Source organism: Sesamum indicum, linkage group LG3 (genome assembly GCF_026168435.1).
Source record: "Sesamum indicum cultivar Baizhima isolate 11 linkage group LG3, ASM2616843v1, whole genome shotgun sequence".
Classification (NCBI taxonomy): Eukaryota; Viridiplantae; Streptophyta; class Magnoliopsida; order Lamiales; family Pedaliaceae; genus Sesamum; species Sesamum indicum.
In genome coordinates, this window is record NC_142659.1 from 4,786,201 (window position 1) to 4,803,839 (window position 17,639).

General features: G+C 30.7%; 1 protein-coding gene across 1 annotated transcript; it reads right to left on the bottom strand.

Moving 5' to 3' along the window:
• Positions 1-8,804: 8,804 nt before the first annotated feature.
• On the bottom strand, positions 8,805-11,666 carry LOC148788610 (late blight resistance protein R1-A-like). Its single transcript, XM_088878244.1, has one exon. The coding sequence runs from the start codon at positions 11,547-11,549 to the stop codon at positions 8,973-8,975; it is 2,577 nt and encodes an 858-aa protein (XP_088734370.1). The 5' UTR covers positions 11,550-11,666; the 3' UTR covers positions 8,805-8,972.
• Between the last annotated feature and the right edge of the window lie 5,973 nt (positions 11,667-17,639).

Below are 17,639 nucleotides of genomic sequence, written 5' to 3' on the forward strand. Positions count from 1 at the left end.
GAAAGTGTGGATTTCCACACCAACGCCACCCCAACGTTCGTACGAACCAGGCTAAAAGCAAATCTAGGAAGAAATCCAAAAAGAGTGCCTGAAAATACGCATCGGATAAGAACCATGCTCCAGCCCTTGCATTACGACGCTATACTTAACCTGGACGTTATCAATTTTCGAAATACTGAAAAATTGATAGATACATGGGTTGCAGCCATCAAGATAGCAACAACTACCTTAGAACTCGACAAGAAAAAATTCATAAAATTTGTGGAGTTAAGTTTGAAGGTATCTGTAAAGATCGAATGAGATAATACCTCAGAATATTCCAATCTAGCATCCTTGCCGGAGATTCAAAAGGCGCGATAGCAGACTCACTAGGAAGGCTTATTAAGATACAGTTCATCGGAAATGGTTACTTTGAAAGAAGCAGAGCAGAAAAAGCTAGAGAATACGCAAAAGCTCTTTCCAGTCTTGAATTAAGGAGTATTTGCACAGTAAATGAATACATCTACTGATTTCGCAAAGATTTCTTTCAGAGTGGAGTAGCAACAGAAGTAACAGTTCCAATGTTCTTTGTAAAGATATACAGTCCATTAAGAGAAATATTGATCCAGTAATACAAAGTATATGAAGGACAACTAAATTCAGTTACAAGGATGATGTCTTTCCTTAAAGACAAACTAAAGGATTTATATTATCAAGTATCTATTCAAAAAAACATGAATAGTTCATTATCATGTTTATGAGTTTTATAAATTTTAATTTTCAGTTTCTTTCTCTCAACTTTTTCCTTTAGTTTCATATTACCTAGTCAATTAATTTTTTCCATGTATCGTGATATGTCATTTTAATTTTGAATTTCTACAAAAAGTTTGAGAATTTTATTTTTTAATTTTACAAGTGTTAGTAAATTATATGTATTATTCCTCCAAATGTAGTATCTTTTTTTTTTCTTTCTTATGTTACTGATGTGCAACTGCTTTTCTTTTAATAGTTAAATTCATGGTATAACGTACATATATTTAATCAATTTAATATCTTAGTGTAATTGCCATTAAAATAAATAACAGTCAATTTTGTTTAAAATATTTTCTGTTCGAACTTACGTCAAATTTGACTAAAAAAAGGTCATCTATATGGGTTCTTTTACGATTAAACTAAATTATTATTAAAATTGAAACAATCAATTAATATTTTTCTTCTATTTCTTCTATGTTAATTATATTTTACAATAAATATAGAACTAAATTATATATAATATATTTATATAAAATTAAAAGTTGTATAATATATTTTATATAGAAATTATATATATAGAGAGAGAGAGAAAAATAGGAAAGTGGTAGTAACAGGTAATGTTTTCGCTCTTGCCGTACAGATTTCACAGTTACCTTAGAAATTTAGGGGTATTTATAATTTTTCAAACAATAAGAAAATAATCTTAATTATGCCAAACTTCAGGGGATATAGTTGTAATTTACCCTATAATTTCAATAATTTTCCTAATTAATCATTGTTTTCTAAAAGTTGTACTAAATCCCACGAATTTTCCTAAATTTCCTAAACTTACATAAATTTACTAAAATCCAAAAAGTTGAAAGAAATATAGAAAACTCACATGACCATTGGAAAATGCATTTTCATAACAAAAAAATAAGGAAAACTTACAAAAAAATTTAAAAAGTTTCTGAAAATTTTCAGAAAATTACGGAAAAATGAGAAGAATAAAAAAACTACTCATAATTTTCAGAAAATTGCAGAAAAATGAAAGCAAAATTCTGAATTTCTTTTTAGAAAAATAGAATAATGTACTTTCACAATCATACTCATCTCCATCATAATTTTCAAACATAAAAAGTAAGAATCAAACCCATCTCATCATCATCATATTTCATGCTCATCCGCATCATCATAATTTTCATATAATTTCCGAAAACATTACAACAAAGTAAGGGGCACATCTCCTCAATGAGTTTAGAAACATTGAAAGAAACGTATAACAAAATAATTTTGATATAATTTAAGAAAATCCAACAAATCATCCCCATAACCATTTCAGAAAATGCAACAAATTAATCTAAAATAATTTTCAAAAAAAAAAAAGAGAAATATGATTTATATATAAAAACTTTTGGAACAAATAGCTGTTTCAAAAATAGTAACAAAAATACTCGACGTTGTTTTAACATCAAAACAATGATATTTATATATAGGCGCATATTTAACCATTCCAATACCCACCTGAAACGTCGATGCAATAATTTTGCATAATATTTTTAAAATTTTGAAAAACGACATCATTTATGTAAATCGCTTCGTAACCCATTCCAAAATCAACATTTTCGTTTAAAATCCCATCTCATATCACTACAAGAAAACAGGGTATCAGAGACCAAAATTTAGAGACGGAACAAAATCCGTCTTTATCAGAGACGGATTTAGAGACGGAACTCTTATTTATGAAAAATTATTAATAACTTTTATTTTAGAGACGGATTTAGCGACGGATTAATAATTTCGCGAAATTCCGTCTCTATTTCCGTCTCTGATACTATGAAATGGCTGAGAATTGGTTATTTCCGTCTCTGTTTCCGTAGCTAATTTTTTCTTTAATTTAGCCACGGAAATTTCCGTCTCTGATGGTCTAAATAGGATTAAAACACAAAAATAAGAATTTTTTTATTTATTTAATAATAATTAAGTTGTAATTATATGACATGATAATATATATATTTGTATAATTATAATGTATTTTTAATTTTAATTAATTACAATAAAACTAAAAGTAAACTTTTTATTAATTTTTTTTATTTTTTTTATAAATATTTTTATTTTTGAATTTTTTTATATATATTATTTTATATTTAATATTTGATAAATTTTATAATAAAAATTGACCATATATTATAATTATTAATCAATATCATATTTGGATAATAATAAATTATGGTACTTTTATGTCAAAATTTAATCTTTATATAAAAATAAATTTAATCAACAACTTAGTAAATTATATTTTTTTTATAATTAAAATTATTATTTAATATGACATATATAAACTTTATGTTATATTTTAATATATATTTGTATTACGTTATATTTTTCTTAAATTGACAAGTAATTCATTTATAATTTTTTATTATTTATAAATTTATGTCAAAATTTAGTAATTCCTATGAATTAATCTAAAAATAATAATAATAATAATAATAACAACAGCAACAATAATAATGATGATGATGATAGTTGAATAATTCTATTTATTATTTTATTTTATATATAATGAGATTAAAATGTTTAATCAATAATTACGATATCTTAAAATCCAGGCACCTGATTCATACGAAATTTAAATATATACAAGACTATGTCCATGAGATCATATCGGACGGTATGATTTAAAATCACATGGTCTGATTCAACGATACACCTTCTTGAATGATTACTGTTATGTTTCGAGTACGATATCTCGACATCCGTATATCCAATAAGTCTAAAACTTTACCAAATGTATTTTTTTGTAAGTTTTATCATATCTAACGGTCTGGTATGAATTTTGATGGTCAGATTAACCCATGTTGTTCAACAATATATGATGATAGTTATATCAATGTTATACTAATATTTATAAATATATAAATTTTGCAGATTGTGAGCATATATTAATTTCAACTATATCTATGTAAAAATTTTATGATTCATCTCTTTCTCTCTCTTTCTTCCTCGTTCTTTCTTTCTTTTCCATTCCAGCTTCTCCTCTCTCATTTCTTCCCCAAACCCATCTCCATTTCTTCCCCAAACCAATGTCTTAGAACCCTAACTCCAAACTCACGACAACAAGGACGGCACGTCGGCAACGAGGACGGGGACGAGTACGGCTTCCATCTTTCTCCTCTCATTTTTTCTACAAACCCATCTCTTAGAACCCTAGCCCTAAACTCACGGCAACAAGGACGGTAAATTGGCAACAAGGAAGGCGACGAGTACGGCTTCTCCAGGTAATCCTTATTTCTTTATTGTATTTTACTTATTCTTCTTTTTTTTGGGTTTGGGTGTGTTTTGATGAGGAGTACGGCATCCAGTACGGCTTCTCCCTCTGTTTCAGTTTGCAATTTCTGCAGTTTGAGGAATAAGCAACCATAAGAAAAGCTTTGAGTGTGTTTATGTATAAGCAAATGTCTAGTGTATTATTTATGTGTTTAAATTTGTTGTTCTGTTTCCTTTGAAACAAGATAAAGATTATAAACATATATATAGGATACTCTCTGTAAAAGAGAAAAAGAAGGAATTGCTTTTTGTATACTGGAATCTAGGTTGAAACTTCTTTGCTTGCAGTTTCATTTTCTTTCATGATCAGTGATGTATTTAATTTTATTTATTTATTTATTTTTATAAATAGTGATGTATTTTAATTGATTGAACCAATTTCCTTTAAGTTCTTTTCCTACATATTTATATTATGAGGATAAAAGAACCAATGCAAATTGCAAATATTCTGATGACAAATGCTGCACTGGATGAATATGCTTGAGCTCAACTACAGGCCTGCCGTTTTCCTTATTTTTATTCTGCTATATCATTCACTGAAAATGTTATGTTATTCATTAATATTGCTAGTAAAATGTTGTTCTCTAAGGCCAATGAATCTCATATTGCGAGCAGGATAATATTCCATTTGTAACTATGAATAGTAGGTTGATAGTTTGAGAGTGTGAAGGAGACTTCAGAACCAATTCCTCCAACTATTCATTCTCCAGTCCACCCATACGTTTTAGTGCTTCTATCCATAAATTAACCATAAATTGAAATGAAAATCAAATGACCCTTTTATATTGGCTTCCCAAGCACAACAAGTCTATTTCACAAACTTTCCGAGCACCAAAAGAGAGAAACGTGATTGGTGGGCAGTATGCAAAGTAAAGGCTACCGGTAAATTTGACGTCCCATTAGCTGAAGGACAAGACAAGAATATTGAGCAAAGCGTCGATATTGCTTTTCAAGAGGATGAGACATCTGATCCACACCAAATTTTGATTGAAACTGATCGAGATGAGATCAATATTGTTTCGGACGGTGTGGTAGAAGAAGTAGATGCAAATGAATTTGAGGGACTTCAACATGGTGTAGATTTCAATGAAGTCATAATAGAAGATGAAGATCATTGGGAAGGAGAAGAATTCGAACCAGAAGATGATGAGCAAGAAGAAGAATATGATTCAAATGAAAGTGATGAGGATATGGACACTGTTCGTGTAATTTTATTTATTTAATTATTTCATTCTATCGTTTTATATGCATTTTATATCAACATTGTTCATCATAGTAATCTTAATCTTAGAACTTAATAGTTTTTTGTTTCTCTTTGACACAGGATGGTGACTAGAGGACGAGCCAGCGGACGTGGGCGAGGGCGGGGCCGGGGCCGGGGTAGAAGTTTGCAACTTCGAGATGAGAATGAGGAGTTAGTGGGAGATCACTTATCGCAACCTGAAGATAATCCTAGTGAAGAGGTGTGTGGACAAAGTATCTCATCTCGTATTCTTCCAAGAAGTTCGAATAGTGAAACGCAAGTAAGACAATTTTTCACTTTTGTTTTTTTTTTAATATTATTTATTATGCATTAGATAATTTCTGTTATTGTTTTTTTTTTTTTTTTTTGGTTATAGGTTGGTGAAACAATACCTTCAAGACCTGAAAATGAACAAAATACAGGACAAGTGAAGGTACTGTGTCACATGGACGTCGACGGGGACCCAATAGTGGAGTTCAGATCCCAGATTATCTAAGTAAAAGGACAAAAGTGACAGTGGTGAACAATCGGTAATTTCAAAGCTTCTAAATTGAGCTTAATATATTCATAAATAATGTTAGCTCTATTTCTTAATTTTATATATTTTTTAAATTTATTCTGTCAAAATAGATTTATTGAAAGTGGTGTTACGCGAAACCTCACAAATGATATTAAAGGCATTTTCACTGAGGCATGGCCAAGATGGCACGCTGTGCCAAAATCATCTAAAGATTTATTGTGGGAGAAATTCAAGGTAATAAATACTATTTATATTTAATCCAATTTATTCATTGCTAAATTATATAGACATATTTTTGTAATTATTTAATGCGAGTTACTGTTTTGAAATGTGATAGTTGATGTATTGGTGGGATAATCTAACCGACGAGGAAATGAGGAAGGTGTGGAATGAAAATGCGAGTGATCGATTCAAAGAGATGATGTACAAAGCTAAGCAAAAGGCACTGAATGATGCTCACAAACAGTTAGGTAGAGAACCAGAGATGAGTGATATGATTGATAGAGGTCCTTATTGGTTGAATAATCAATTATGGAATGATCTAGTTCAGAAGTATTGGGCCTCAGAAGATTATTTAGGAAAATGTCGAACTGCCTAAAAAAATCGTTTGACTGAAAAATATGGTTCGATAACAAAACACACTGGTGGTTCTATTCCTATAGGGGCACATAGGCAAAAATTGGTAAGTTTTAAGTATATATAAGTTTTTAGATATCTTTTATGCAATTTATTGACATGTGAATTAATATTATTTTGTAAACTATAGGAAAAAGAACTTGGTAGAGAAGTGACTGATCTTGAGCTATTTCAAAGATGTCATAGAAAGAACAAAGGAATTGGGGAGTTTATCTACAACAAATTCAAAACAATTAGTGTAAGTATAATTTGTCATTAGATTTAAATATTGGTTAGTATATATATTCACTGAGAAATTTTATTAGACTTTTATTACATAAATGTTCCTTTTTATCTAATGTACTTGTACAGGAAGAATACCTTGTAAAAACGGGTTGTACTGATGTTTCTTCACAGTCTTCTTTCGATATCTCAACTTGGTATGATATCACTGGAGGTCCTTCTAAAGGACGCTTATATGGATTTGGATGTAGCTCCTCATCTACAAGTTCAAGTTCAGTTAGTTCTACTGTTAAAGTATCTGACCAAAAGATTAATGAGTTAACAAAAGCTGTGGAGGATTTTTCAAGACGGGAAGAAGAAAATAGAAAGTTTTTTGAAAATGCTCTTGAAGAAGCTCGAAAGAGGGAGGAAGAGGCTCGGAAGAGGGAGGCAGACCTACAAGAATTAGTTCGAAAACTAATTCAAGAGGTGGGATACACAAACCATCAATTTCCTGGTGGGTCTGGACAGCAGGAGCAACAACATTCCAGGAAAGATAATTAGTTTATTTTTTTCTCTTTGTTGTTCATGACTTAGTGTATGTTGCTTTCAGTTGTACTTTGACTTATGTTTGTTGACTTGTGACTGCAGACATTGATATTATTTTATAGTATTTGGATGATGACATTAATTATATTAGTCTTGTTGTATTATGAGTATCTTTTTTGTTAATATTCTTTGTTCTTGTTTGGGAAATTTAAATTTTAGTATTGATGGAATGTATTTGATGATATAATGACCAGGATATTAATTTGGATATAGAAATTAAAAAAATATATTCAAAAAAAACCAAAAAAAAATTAGAGACGGATTTGAGACGGAAAATTTGAAAAATTAGAGGCTGAAATAGAGACGGAAATTTGTAATGTTTTAGAGACGGATTAGAGACGGAACATTTTCTCCATTTTAGAGACGGAAAATAGCAAACAAATACTTTACCTTTAGAGACGATTAGAGACGGAAAGTTCTTTTATTTATCGACGGAATCAGAGACGGATTACACTTCAACTTTCTTCTGCTTTGTCGACGGAATTAGCTACGGAATTTTCCGTCTCAGGATTAGAGACGGAATGGTTCCGTCGCTAATAATTTAGCCACGGGGCTTTCAGCCACGAACTTCGGCGACGGTTTTTTCCGTCGCTAATTTGCTTTAGAGACGGAAATCCGACTTTCAGAGACGGAAATTTCCGTCTCTGATACCTGTTTTTCTTGTAGTGATATATATGTAATAAATAATTATTCTTAAAATATTAAAAAAATATCCATTCTGTACACATTAATGTTACATATAAGTAATTAATTTGTGGAGTAACACAAACAAGTATGTAAAAAAATTTTAATTGTCCTAAATATATGTTCACAAAATAAAATAATTTCATATATTCATAATTGTAAGCCTTGTATGGATGTTATTGTCATCCTATATTATTGTATTGTACCGCTCAATCAGACCATTCGATTTTAAATATCGTGAGATATGATCACTGACAAAATCAATCTTACATGCGATGCAGTTTGGAAAAAATCTGTTATACGGTTGTAGATATATCATATCCGAAATGTATGATTTCTTTGAGACTGGTGCATCGTTCAATCAGACCATTAGATATGATGAAATAGATACAATCATATATTTATCAAAATTTGGTATAAATCCGGCTAACTAATATTGAGATATCATACCCGAAATATAAGATTAATAAGTTTATCGAATTTTGTAATAGGTTTTAATGCAAATTTTGCAACGAATTTTTAATTTAATTTTGTAACTTGGTAGTTTTTTTACGGCCGTTCAAAATTTAATTTTCCATCAATGTTTTAAATTTTGGACTATAAATACACATTGGAATAGTTTTTGTGATGGATATGATAAAACAATCCACGACAAAATTAAACTTCCCCCAAATATTTAATTTTTTGTCAAATACATTTAAGTTTGATGAGGAATTTTTAATTCAAACAATTTAGGCAATTGATTATGGTCTATATATATTTTTTTCTTTATATCAAATTAACTCAAATATACTTTTCTATAAATAACCTTTAAGTATGAAATACATGAAAAAAATAAATCTTATGGGTATTAATAATTACGGGGTGTCATTCACCAAAAAAATATATCAATTATTATATGACCCTTCAATGACCATAATAAAACAATTGTTTGTTGTCGTGCAATAAACTGCAGCACATATAACCAATAAATTCTAAAAATAGTTTGGGCATTTGATGTAGCTACTCTTCTTATATAAACTGTAAAGGGAAATAGTATTATTGAGTAACATTGACTACTTGTTCTCCTCCTACATAAAGTTGGAGGGTCTCATTTCCGAAGCTTTGTTGTTCCTCCAATATTTGCTTTGCCGAATTGACGGAAGAATCGCTGCAATACGAGAGATGAATTGAGAGGAGCGTGGGTATATCTCCAATACCCAAAGGGATCTCCTCCAAGCAAAACATATTATAAAGATGAAGTCTCTCAAGATTGGGGAAGTGTATACTTTCTGCTCTCCACCGCTCTAGGTCATTGTACCATATGATTAGCACTTTCAATCGAGGAAATTGCCCATCAACTGGACTCCACTCAGGTCCCGTGAATGCATTATAGTACAATGTAAGCTTTTCAAGATTGGGCAAAACAGAACCAAAAATCGTCATCTCCTCCCAAGGAATACAGCAATTTGACAAACTCAATTTCTTGAGTGAAGTGGGGAAGGTGATGTTTGCCAATAGCGACACATTTTCCTCTAAAAGAAAAAGTGATTCCAGTTTCTGTAAGTAAGCAAGATTTTCTAGACAACCGCTGCCTTTTTTAATGTAAACAATTCCCAGTTTCTTAAGATTTGGAAGTCTATCAAGGACATCAATTGTACACCTAAAATCTCGAAAATCAGCAAGCGTCTGTAGGTTCTCCATGATCACTGAATCCTGGGTAACTATTGGGTGAGGTAAAACAATATCTCCACTTCCAATTAGATGCCTAAGTTGTGGCATATCCCAGATTTCAGACGGGAGTACTCCGGAGGAAAGACTCAAAGTTAAAGTTTGTAGGTTCCACAGCAAAGATATTGTAGACGGAGATTCAAATTCCGTCTTAAGGTAGCACAATTTAGTGGGATGCAGAAATTCCATATCGTCCACATAGGCTTTCACCCTCAATAATCTCAATCTAACCAGATTCGGATACATAATCCGACAGCCGTCGCACACTGAAAGGCTTGCAAGTGATGTCGACTGTGAGGTAACCTGAACTTCAGGAAGATCCATCCTTTGATCTTCATCGAGCTGAGAACTACATAGGAAACAAAGGCAAATTTCCCACCGGGGCTCAAAAAAATCAATACGTTGCGCTTTTGGTACACAAATCAAACATTCTTTTTGAGATTGTCTCAAGCATAGGTCCCTTAGAAGATCATGAATCCTGCATGTTTTAGCTTTCTTCCCTCCATAATTCCATTTATGAACCAAAATCAGATTCCTGTCAATAAGATTTCTCAAGTATTCCTCTGCAACCTCTTCCAAGGTTTTAGCTCTCGATGGTTTCAAAAATCCTTCGGCAACCCATAATTTTATTAGCTCGGAGGCTTTAATCTCGTCATCTTCAGGAAACATCCGCATATAGAGAAAACATGGTTTAAGATGAATAGGTAAGTTATCGTAACTCAAAGACAATATTTTTAAACAACGGTCATTGTATTCTAAGTTAGAAAATGAGTTTATACTTTTGGCTACTGACTCCCAGTGCTCCAGTATCCTGTTGGAATTTGCAAGCAATCCACCAATCACAACAATTGCTAAAGGAAGTCCATTGCACTTCTTTGCTATAGTTTTACCAATTTCTTTCAATTCCGGATATGGACAATTGTCTTCTCCAAAGGCTTTTTGACAAAGCAAATTCCAACTCTTATCCTCATCTAGAAAATCCATCACATAAGGGCTATGAGAACCTAAAGAAATTGCGACATTTGAAATCCTAGTGGTCACCAGTATTCGACTTCCATTCCTATTATTTGGAAAAAACAAACTTAAATCATCCCAAGCACTGATATTCCACATATCATCCATGACAATCAAATATCTTCTACCAAATAAACTTTTATGCAATCTTTGTCCTAATTCAGCCAAAGTTTCTCTACTTTCTTGGTCTTTTCCATCATTAAGAAGGCGCGCAAGAATTTCCCGAGCACTATATTTTTGAGATATTGTAAACCAAATACGTTTATCAAAGTGGTTCACAACATATGAATTGTCAAAAGTACTTTTAGCTAGAGTAGTCTTACCAATACCTCCCATCCCAGTTATTGGGATGATTTGGAGATCAGGTTCATTTCTAGTGAGCTCGTCCATGACTCGAACCAAGTGCTCATCAAATCCGACCATGGTACTACTCTTGCCACTGGAAGTAAATGCTGTGGATGAACTATCAGGCACAGATACTGCGGGTTGTTGTTTTGAGACATGGGTGCAGTCCTCTTGGATCATCCCCAACTCGTTCATGATGGAGTCAATCTTTTGGATTACTTTGTGTATATCTTGATAGAAAGATGAGAGGGCGGCCATATCCTGACTTTCATCCCGACATCCCTCACCAAGTTGATATACGACATGTAAGTCAATGACATCTTCTGCTTCATCAGCAAGAATAGCGATCTGTCTTGCCAGATCTTCCATTTCTAGGCTTATTCTCCCAGAATCAACTTCAAGAAATTCCAGCAAGAACTGAACTTTTTGCTGCAAGGTTTGAAGTTGGTTGGAGTCAAGATGAAGGCGAGTCCGGCGAGCAGGGTGCTGGATATTCTCCAAGACATGGGAAAGAGAAAGTAGAGAGGCATAAGCTGCTACTGCCATTCTGATCTTTGTTGCAATTGCTCTACGAGATTACAGACAATGTGAATGATTATGGTTTGTGCAAGCCAGCTAGCAACTTGGCCCTGATAATAAAATGCATTTTTGCAACAATTGTGATTAATTAATTTGTGAAATTGAAGAGCACCGTTTTCGAAGTTATAAATCTTGATTAGGTGTAGTGTGAAACGACGAAAAAGTCAGAAGATTCCCTCGAAAATGGATCCAATTACCAGCTCTAATCTAAATTTGTCGTTACATTACGCGAATAGTTGACTAGCCTTTGAGCTTTTGAGATACAAAATAATGCTGTTGTGACATAGAACATTAATACGTATCATCTCAAGTTGTAACCAGTAAAGTCTACACTAAAGAAGGAAATGAAAAAATATAAATAAATAAATAAAAGTAATTTGTTTTGATGCAATATTAAGTGCGACAATTGCATAATTAATTTCAGAAAAAATAATTATAATGTTCAAATTCAAAATTTTATGTAATTGATTATATTATATATAGATTAGAACTACCTGAATAAATTGACTTTAAATATGTAAACTAAAAGAGAAGTAAATTGGCAGAAAAAAAAGTTGATAAGTTTTATATCAAAATACATAAGTAATTTACTATAACTTACACAATTAAAACATCTATTTTTCTTAAAACTTTTCATAAAAATCAAAATTAAAACTATATATCTCAATAATTGCATGAAAATATTTTAGTTAGTAATATAAAAACAAACAAAAGTAGATAGATATACAGAAAGATAATAGAATCAATAAAGTTCTAAAATGTTGCTATGAAATAATATATATTTATTCAGGACATTTCTTAAAGAAAATTTAATAAATTGCAAGTATTTGTAAATCACATAATAATTATTATATTAGTACTTAATAAATAAAAAGTAATTATTAATTATAATTTTCAAACCAATTCAAAGTTTGCAAAATATTAATCGCGCGCAACGCCTTGCTAGTATCTATAAAAGTATGAATGCGCTTAAAAGCTTCTTTCGTTTTTTGATTTGACTAAATTAACCCTCTAATATTATTTTGCTAAGGATAAAAATATAAAATAATATAATTATTAATTTCTATTAATTGCTTTTGTATTACATTTATTTATTCTTATTAATTACTTTTCACATTATTCATATTTATTCCTATTAATTATTTTTCATATTACATTTATTTACTCATATTAATTTCTTTTTAATATTATATTCATATTATATATACTTACAAGATAATACCCTTATGATATAACTTGAAATGACTAAAATAATTCGAGAAAAAATTAAAAAAATTTAATGCATTAAGAAATAGCATGGTATAAATAAAATTTAGTTACATCACTACATTGTCATGTTAAAGTAAGTTAAAAAACAACCAAAAATAAATTAAATAAATTATCATGTAAATCAAATATTTCAATTGAAAGATTAAACGGGGATAAATTAAATCACTTTTCCTATAAAGTACAACACTTTTTCCAATAAGATGGACTAAAAAGTAATTTGAATATTTGAGGTGTAACTATTATTTGTTATATATATAATTTGTTATTCGTGTATGATATAATATGTCAGCATATGATTTAATCTTTTCAAGAATGTACGACAACAATTATTCTTCGTAAAAATTATAGAAATATGTAAAAGCTACTTTCTAAATCATCACTGCTATACATAAACATTAGCTATATTATTATAAAAGGTGTGAATAGTTCAATATCTCAGAAATTTTGTATTAGTTTTATTTTTATAGTTACTAATAAGATTATAATACATATTATAAAAATAATTATTAATTAGATCATTTAATAAGTTGTTAAAATATAAGAATGATCAATTTTGTATCTATCAGTGTGCGAGACGTGTAGTAATATGTATCAAAATCTTAATAAATTAAGATGGGTGAAGGTATTCAAATTGGAAAATGATGAATCCCATGTAAAATGTCCGCTACCCACAAAGTTGCGGTACGTTAAGGTTAAAGAATCTGGTATGCTCAAGGAGAACCAAACACTTATAGTTCCCGGTACAATTTTCTTACTTTGGAATCTACATATTTTGGATCTAAATTATTTAGAAACAACGTCATTGTCTGAAATTTGGGAGATGCCAGAACTTAGGGATCTTAGGGTTTGTAATGACAGCTTTCCTGATCGAGTGGAGGGACAAGATTTCACTATTCTGGAAAGGCTAAGTACACTTACAATAGATGAGTTCTTTTGGAGCAAGGAGGTTGTTAAAAGAGTTTCAAATTTGAAGAAATTAAGTTTTTGTGGGTGGTTATCTGGTGATGATTCCCTGGCTCAACTCAATAAGCCTGAATCACTCTCTTTATGGTTAGGTAATTCTCGGTTGGAGGACATAGGCTTCCCAACTTCACTGAAGAAGTTGACTTTGTGGTTTGGCGAAATTCCTTGGGAAAAGATGACGATAATTGGTTCTTCATTGCCCAATCTTGAAGTACTTTATTTGCATAATGCATTTGAAGGGGCAGAGTGGAGTCCAAGTGAAGGAGAATTTCTTCAGCTAAAAGCATTGGTCATTCGCAGTGAGGAATTGGAGCATTGGGGAGCAGAGGATATCCAATTTCCAAATCTGCATGGGCTGTATCTAGAAGAAATGAGGAATTTGAAAGAGATCCCTTTAAGCATTGGAGATATATATACACTACAATCCATTGATTTGATAGGGTGCAGTGTCTCTGCTATGAATTCGGCAGTAGAAATATTGAAGGACCCAAAGGAGAAAGGAAATGAGAGTCTTCAAGTTTATGTAAATGGGAAACAAGTCCATGAAGAGCAAGTTTTCTAGACTCTAATGAAGAACAATTTTTTTTCCGACTCCAATGAAGAACAAAGTTAAAAGTTTCCTTATAGCCACTAGAAATCAAATATTCGTCGTCGTACCGTATTGTATGTGACATTTGAGTTGTGATTGAACTGCCCCATAATTGGAGTTTCATAATTTTTTTAAACTATATTCTATATTTATTTTTTCACTCCTTATATATGAATAGTTAATGTAATTAAGTCAAAAATAAATTATTATTTATTCGAATCTTAATAGATATTTATATCCAAATGTCTATTCAAATATTAATCCAAACGAAAAGTCTAATTAATTTAATCAAAAAAATATATTTGAAAATATGTTACCACAAAAAATATTATCATAATGAAAAGGGTAAATTTATTCCTACCAAAAGAATATTTCTGGTTTATTTATTTATCAGCTTTTATTAATATATAAATTCAATATAGTTAACTCATTAACTATTTATTATGTTTTTGTTACTCCCCCAATTTGTTAAGTTGTTAGTTTATACCTACAACAAAAAAAAATTCTGGTCTAGTCTATAATTAATATGCACTACAAAAAAAAAAATCAGATTTATAGCAATGGATTTCATGAAAAATTTATGGCAAAATATATTTGCTACGGACTTTTGCAACAAAACAATATCCGTTGCTATAAGTACCACTGCTATATATCAACGATCTTTTCGGCCGTTGCAAAATTTTGCGATGATGTTTTCTCCGTTGTTAAGAAGTTTGACTTTTCATCTTTGCAATGTTATTTGCAATGGAATATTCGTGGCAAAGTTGATGGTTATTTCATTGCAAAATTATTTTTTGTTTGCAGTAATAAAGTCATTTAATATTGCAACGCATATTTTCCCAACAACAGTCTGTTGCAAGTGCAAATTTTTTTTCTTTGCAACGATAATTGCAACGAAAGTCATTTTATTTTTTTCCATAATTTTGAAATTTAATATTTAATAATAAAATTATATTTGATTTAACTTTAATAATCTATAATTCAAATATAATAAATATTTAAGCAAAACTGCATATATTAAAATAATTCAACATGATTCACAAAATAAAAGTGTTAAATGCTAAAGTATACACAGCTAAAAAGGGAGATCATATTCATTTTCATTATCTTATTTTCCTAGCGCGTGGTCTTATTTTCCCGAAGCACAAGTGGACTTTCTCACTCCTCCAATAGCCTCCAACAATAGCTGTTGATTGTTAATCGATGTGCTCAATGATGACTTTAAGAGACTTTGAGAAACAATGCTGCGATCATCACTCAACTTTTGAAAATTTTCCTACACAATTTAATAAATAATATAATTTTAGCAAATAAATTGACAACAATTTAAACTATTTACTTGAAGGTTGAACAAAGCGGCCGGATAGATGATGATGTAACTCTATGACCTCTACCTCCCTCAGATCCTCCTCGTACCATAATCGACATGAATATAGTTAACTAAGTTAAATAAAAAAGTAAAATTATTTAATATTCAAATATATATGTTATTTTGTGTTAAAAAAATTCAAAAAGTAATATTAATTGTAGAGTTTATATTGTGTTTGAAATTTATTTTTTTCCAATTAAATTTAATATTATTAATATTAATCAACAAAAATAATAGGGATTATTAATAGGAGTTATGATAAAAATTAATATCAATCGTAACAAAATACATTTTGTTTAAATAGTATTCATCATCCTCATCGTCATTTTCCAGAATAATATACAACCAGCTTTAAATGTGCCAATTTTCTCAATAGGTAAATTCAACTCTTTTATCAACTTTTTCGTACTATAATAATGATTGGGTAACATGTGATCCCGTGGCAGCATCTCGTTTATTACTTATAAATACTAATCATGACAACTCTGTGGTAAATTATATTCACATTTGATGTTCACTAACCTTGCCACTGCAAACAACTAAGAGTGAGTTTCGCTCTCACTGTATAATAGGTGATCTGAAGCATGAGGACATCAAAAAACTTTTTTAGATAATACTTCTAAATTATCAGTATCATTAGAACTCGAACCAGCCTTGTTGCTTGTGATTCATTGAATACATCTCCCTTTGGACGAAATTTAGGATCAGCTGCATCAAATACCATTCTTTGATCCTAATTTATCTGCTCATAATTATTCTAACTTGTTGTTTGATCTTCAAAGTTGTTAGTCGACATTGGATGTTCATAATCCATGTGTAGAGGCTCACCATGAGATGCCCAGTTGTAGTAACTTTTCACAAATCCTTTTCTACAGAGATCATATACCATCTCCTCTGTGAATTTGAACTTACCACTTCTATAGTTACTAATGGACATCGAATTTTCTCCCAATCTACAAAATCATGTTTTTTTTTTCCCAATTTATAAACTCAGACACCCCATCGAAAAATTCTTTTCTAATACCAATATTATCAGATAGATTCTTCTCATATATCCACTTTCTCAATTTTCTCAACATCTTATTTAAATCCAACAAATATTTATATACATTCATTAACACACAGATGTAAACAAACTAAAAATTTCAAGATTTAAATTATTATATATAAATAAACTAGTAAAATTTTTGGTATTAACCTTAATGAAAGTCAGCTAAATGTTCAGACGTGTGACTAGTTGCACTGACATGACATCCAACAAATTTATACAAAAAATAGATCAAAATACTGGTTGAGTGGAAGGAGGGAAGAGGGGGAATTGATTATAGACGCTTATAAAAATGAGTATTAAGTAGAATAGAGGTTTTTTATTTTATTTTTGCAACGAATTCTGCCACGGACTTTGCAATGGATTTGGCCACAAAGACAAAATTTTGTTGCAAATTCCATGACTACAGCATTTATGTACGGATTGCTACGGACAACATTCGTTGTTAAATCCATTGCTAATACAATCGTATAGTAATTAATGACTTCAGTTGTAACATACGAATCTCTACAATTTCATAGGTCGTTGCAAAAGTTATTTTAAAATCAGCAAATTTGCAACAACCATTTATACGTCGCTAAGTCTGTTGTAAAATAAACAATGGACATTAAGTATAAAAACCGTTACAATGCCATCAATAATTGTTACAAATAATGTTTGTTGCAAAGGTCGCGTCAATATTGCAATGAAATTTGCCACGTGGCAAAAGGGTATGTGGTAAGTTATGGCAAAGTTCGTGGCAACAAAATCATTACTTTGCAACGACTTGACTCCATTGCAATAGTCGTTGTGAATTATTTGCTACGTATACAATAAACA

Coding starts and splice junctions, on each gene's coding strand:
- LOC148788610 (XM_088878244.1), bottom strand. CDS start 11,549: ATGGCAGTAGCAGCTTATGCCTCTCTACTTTCTCTTTCCCATGTCTTG.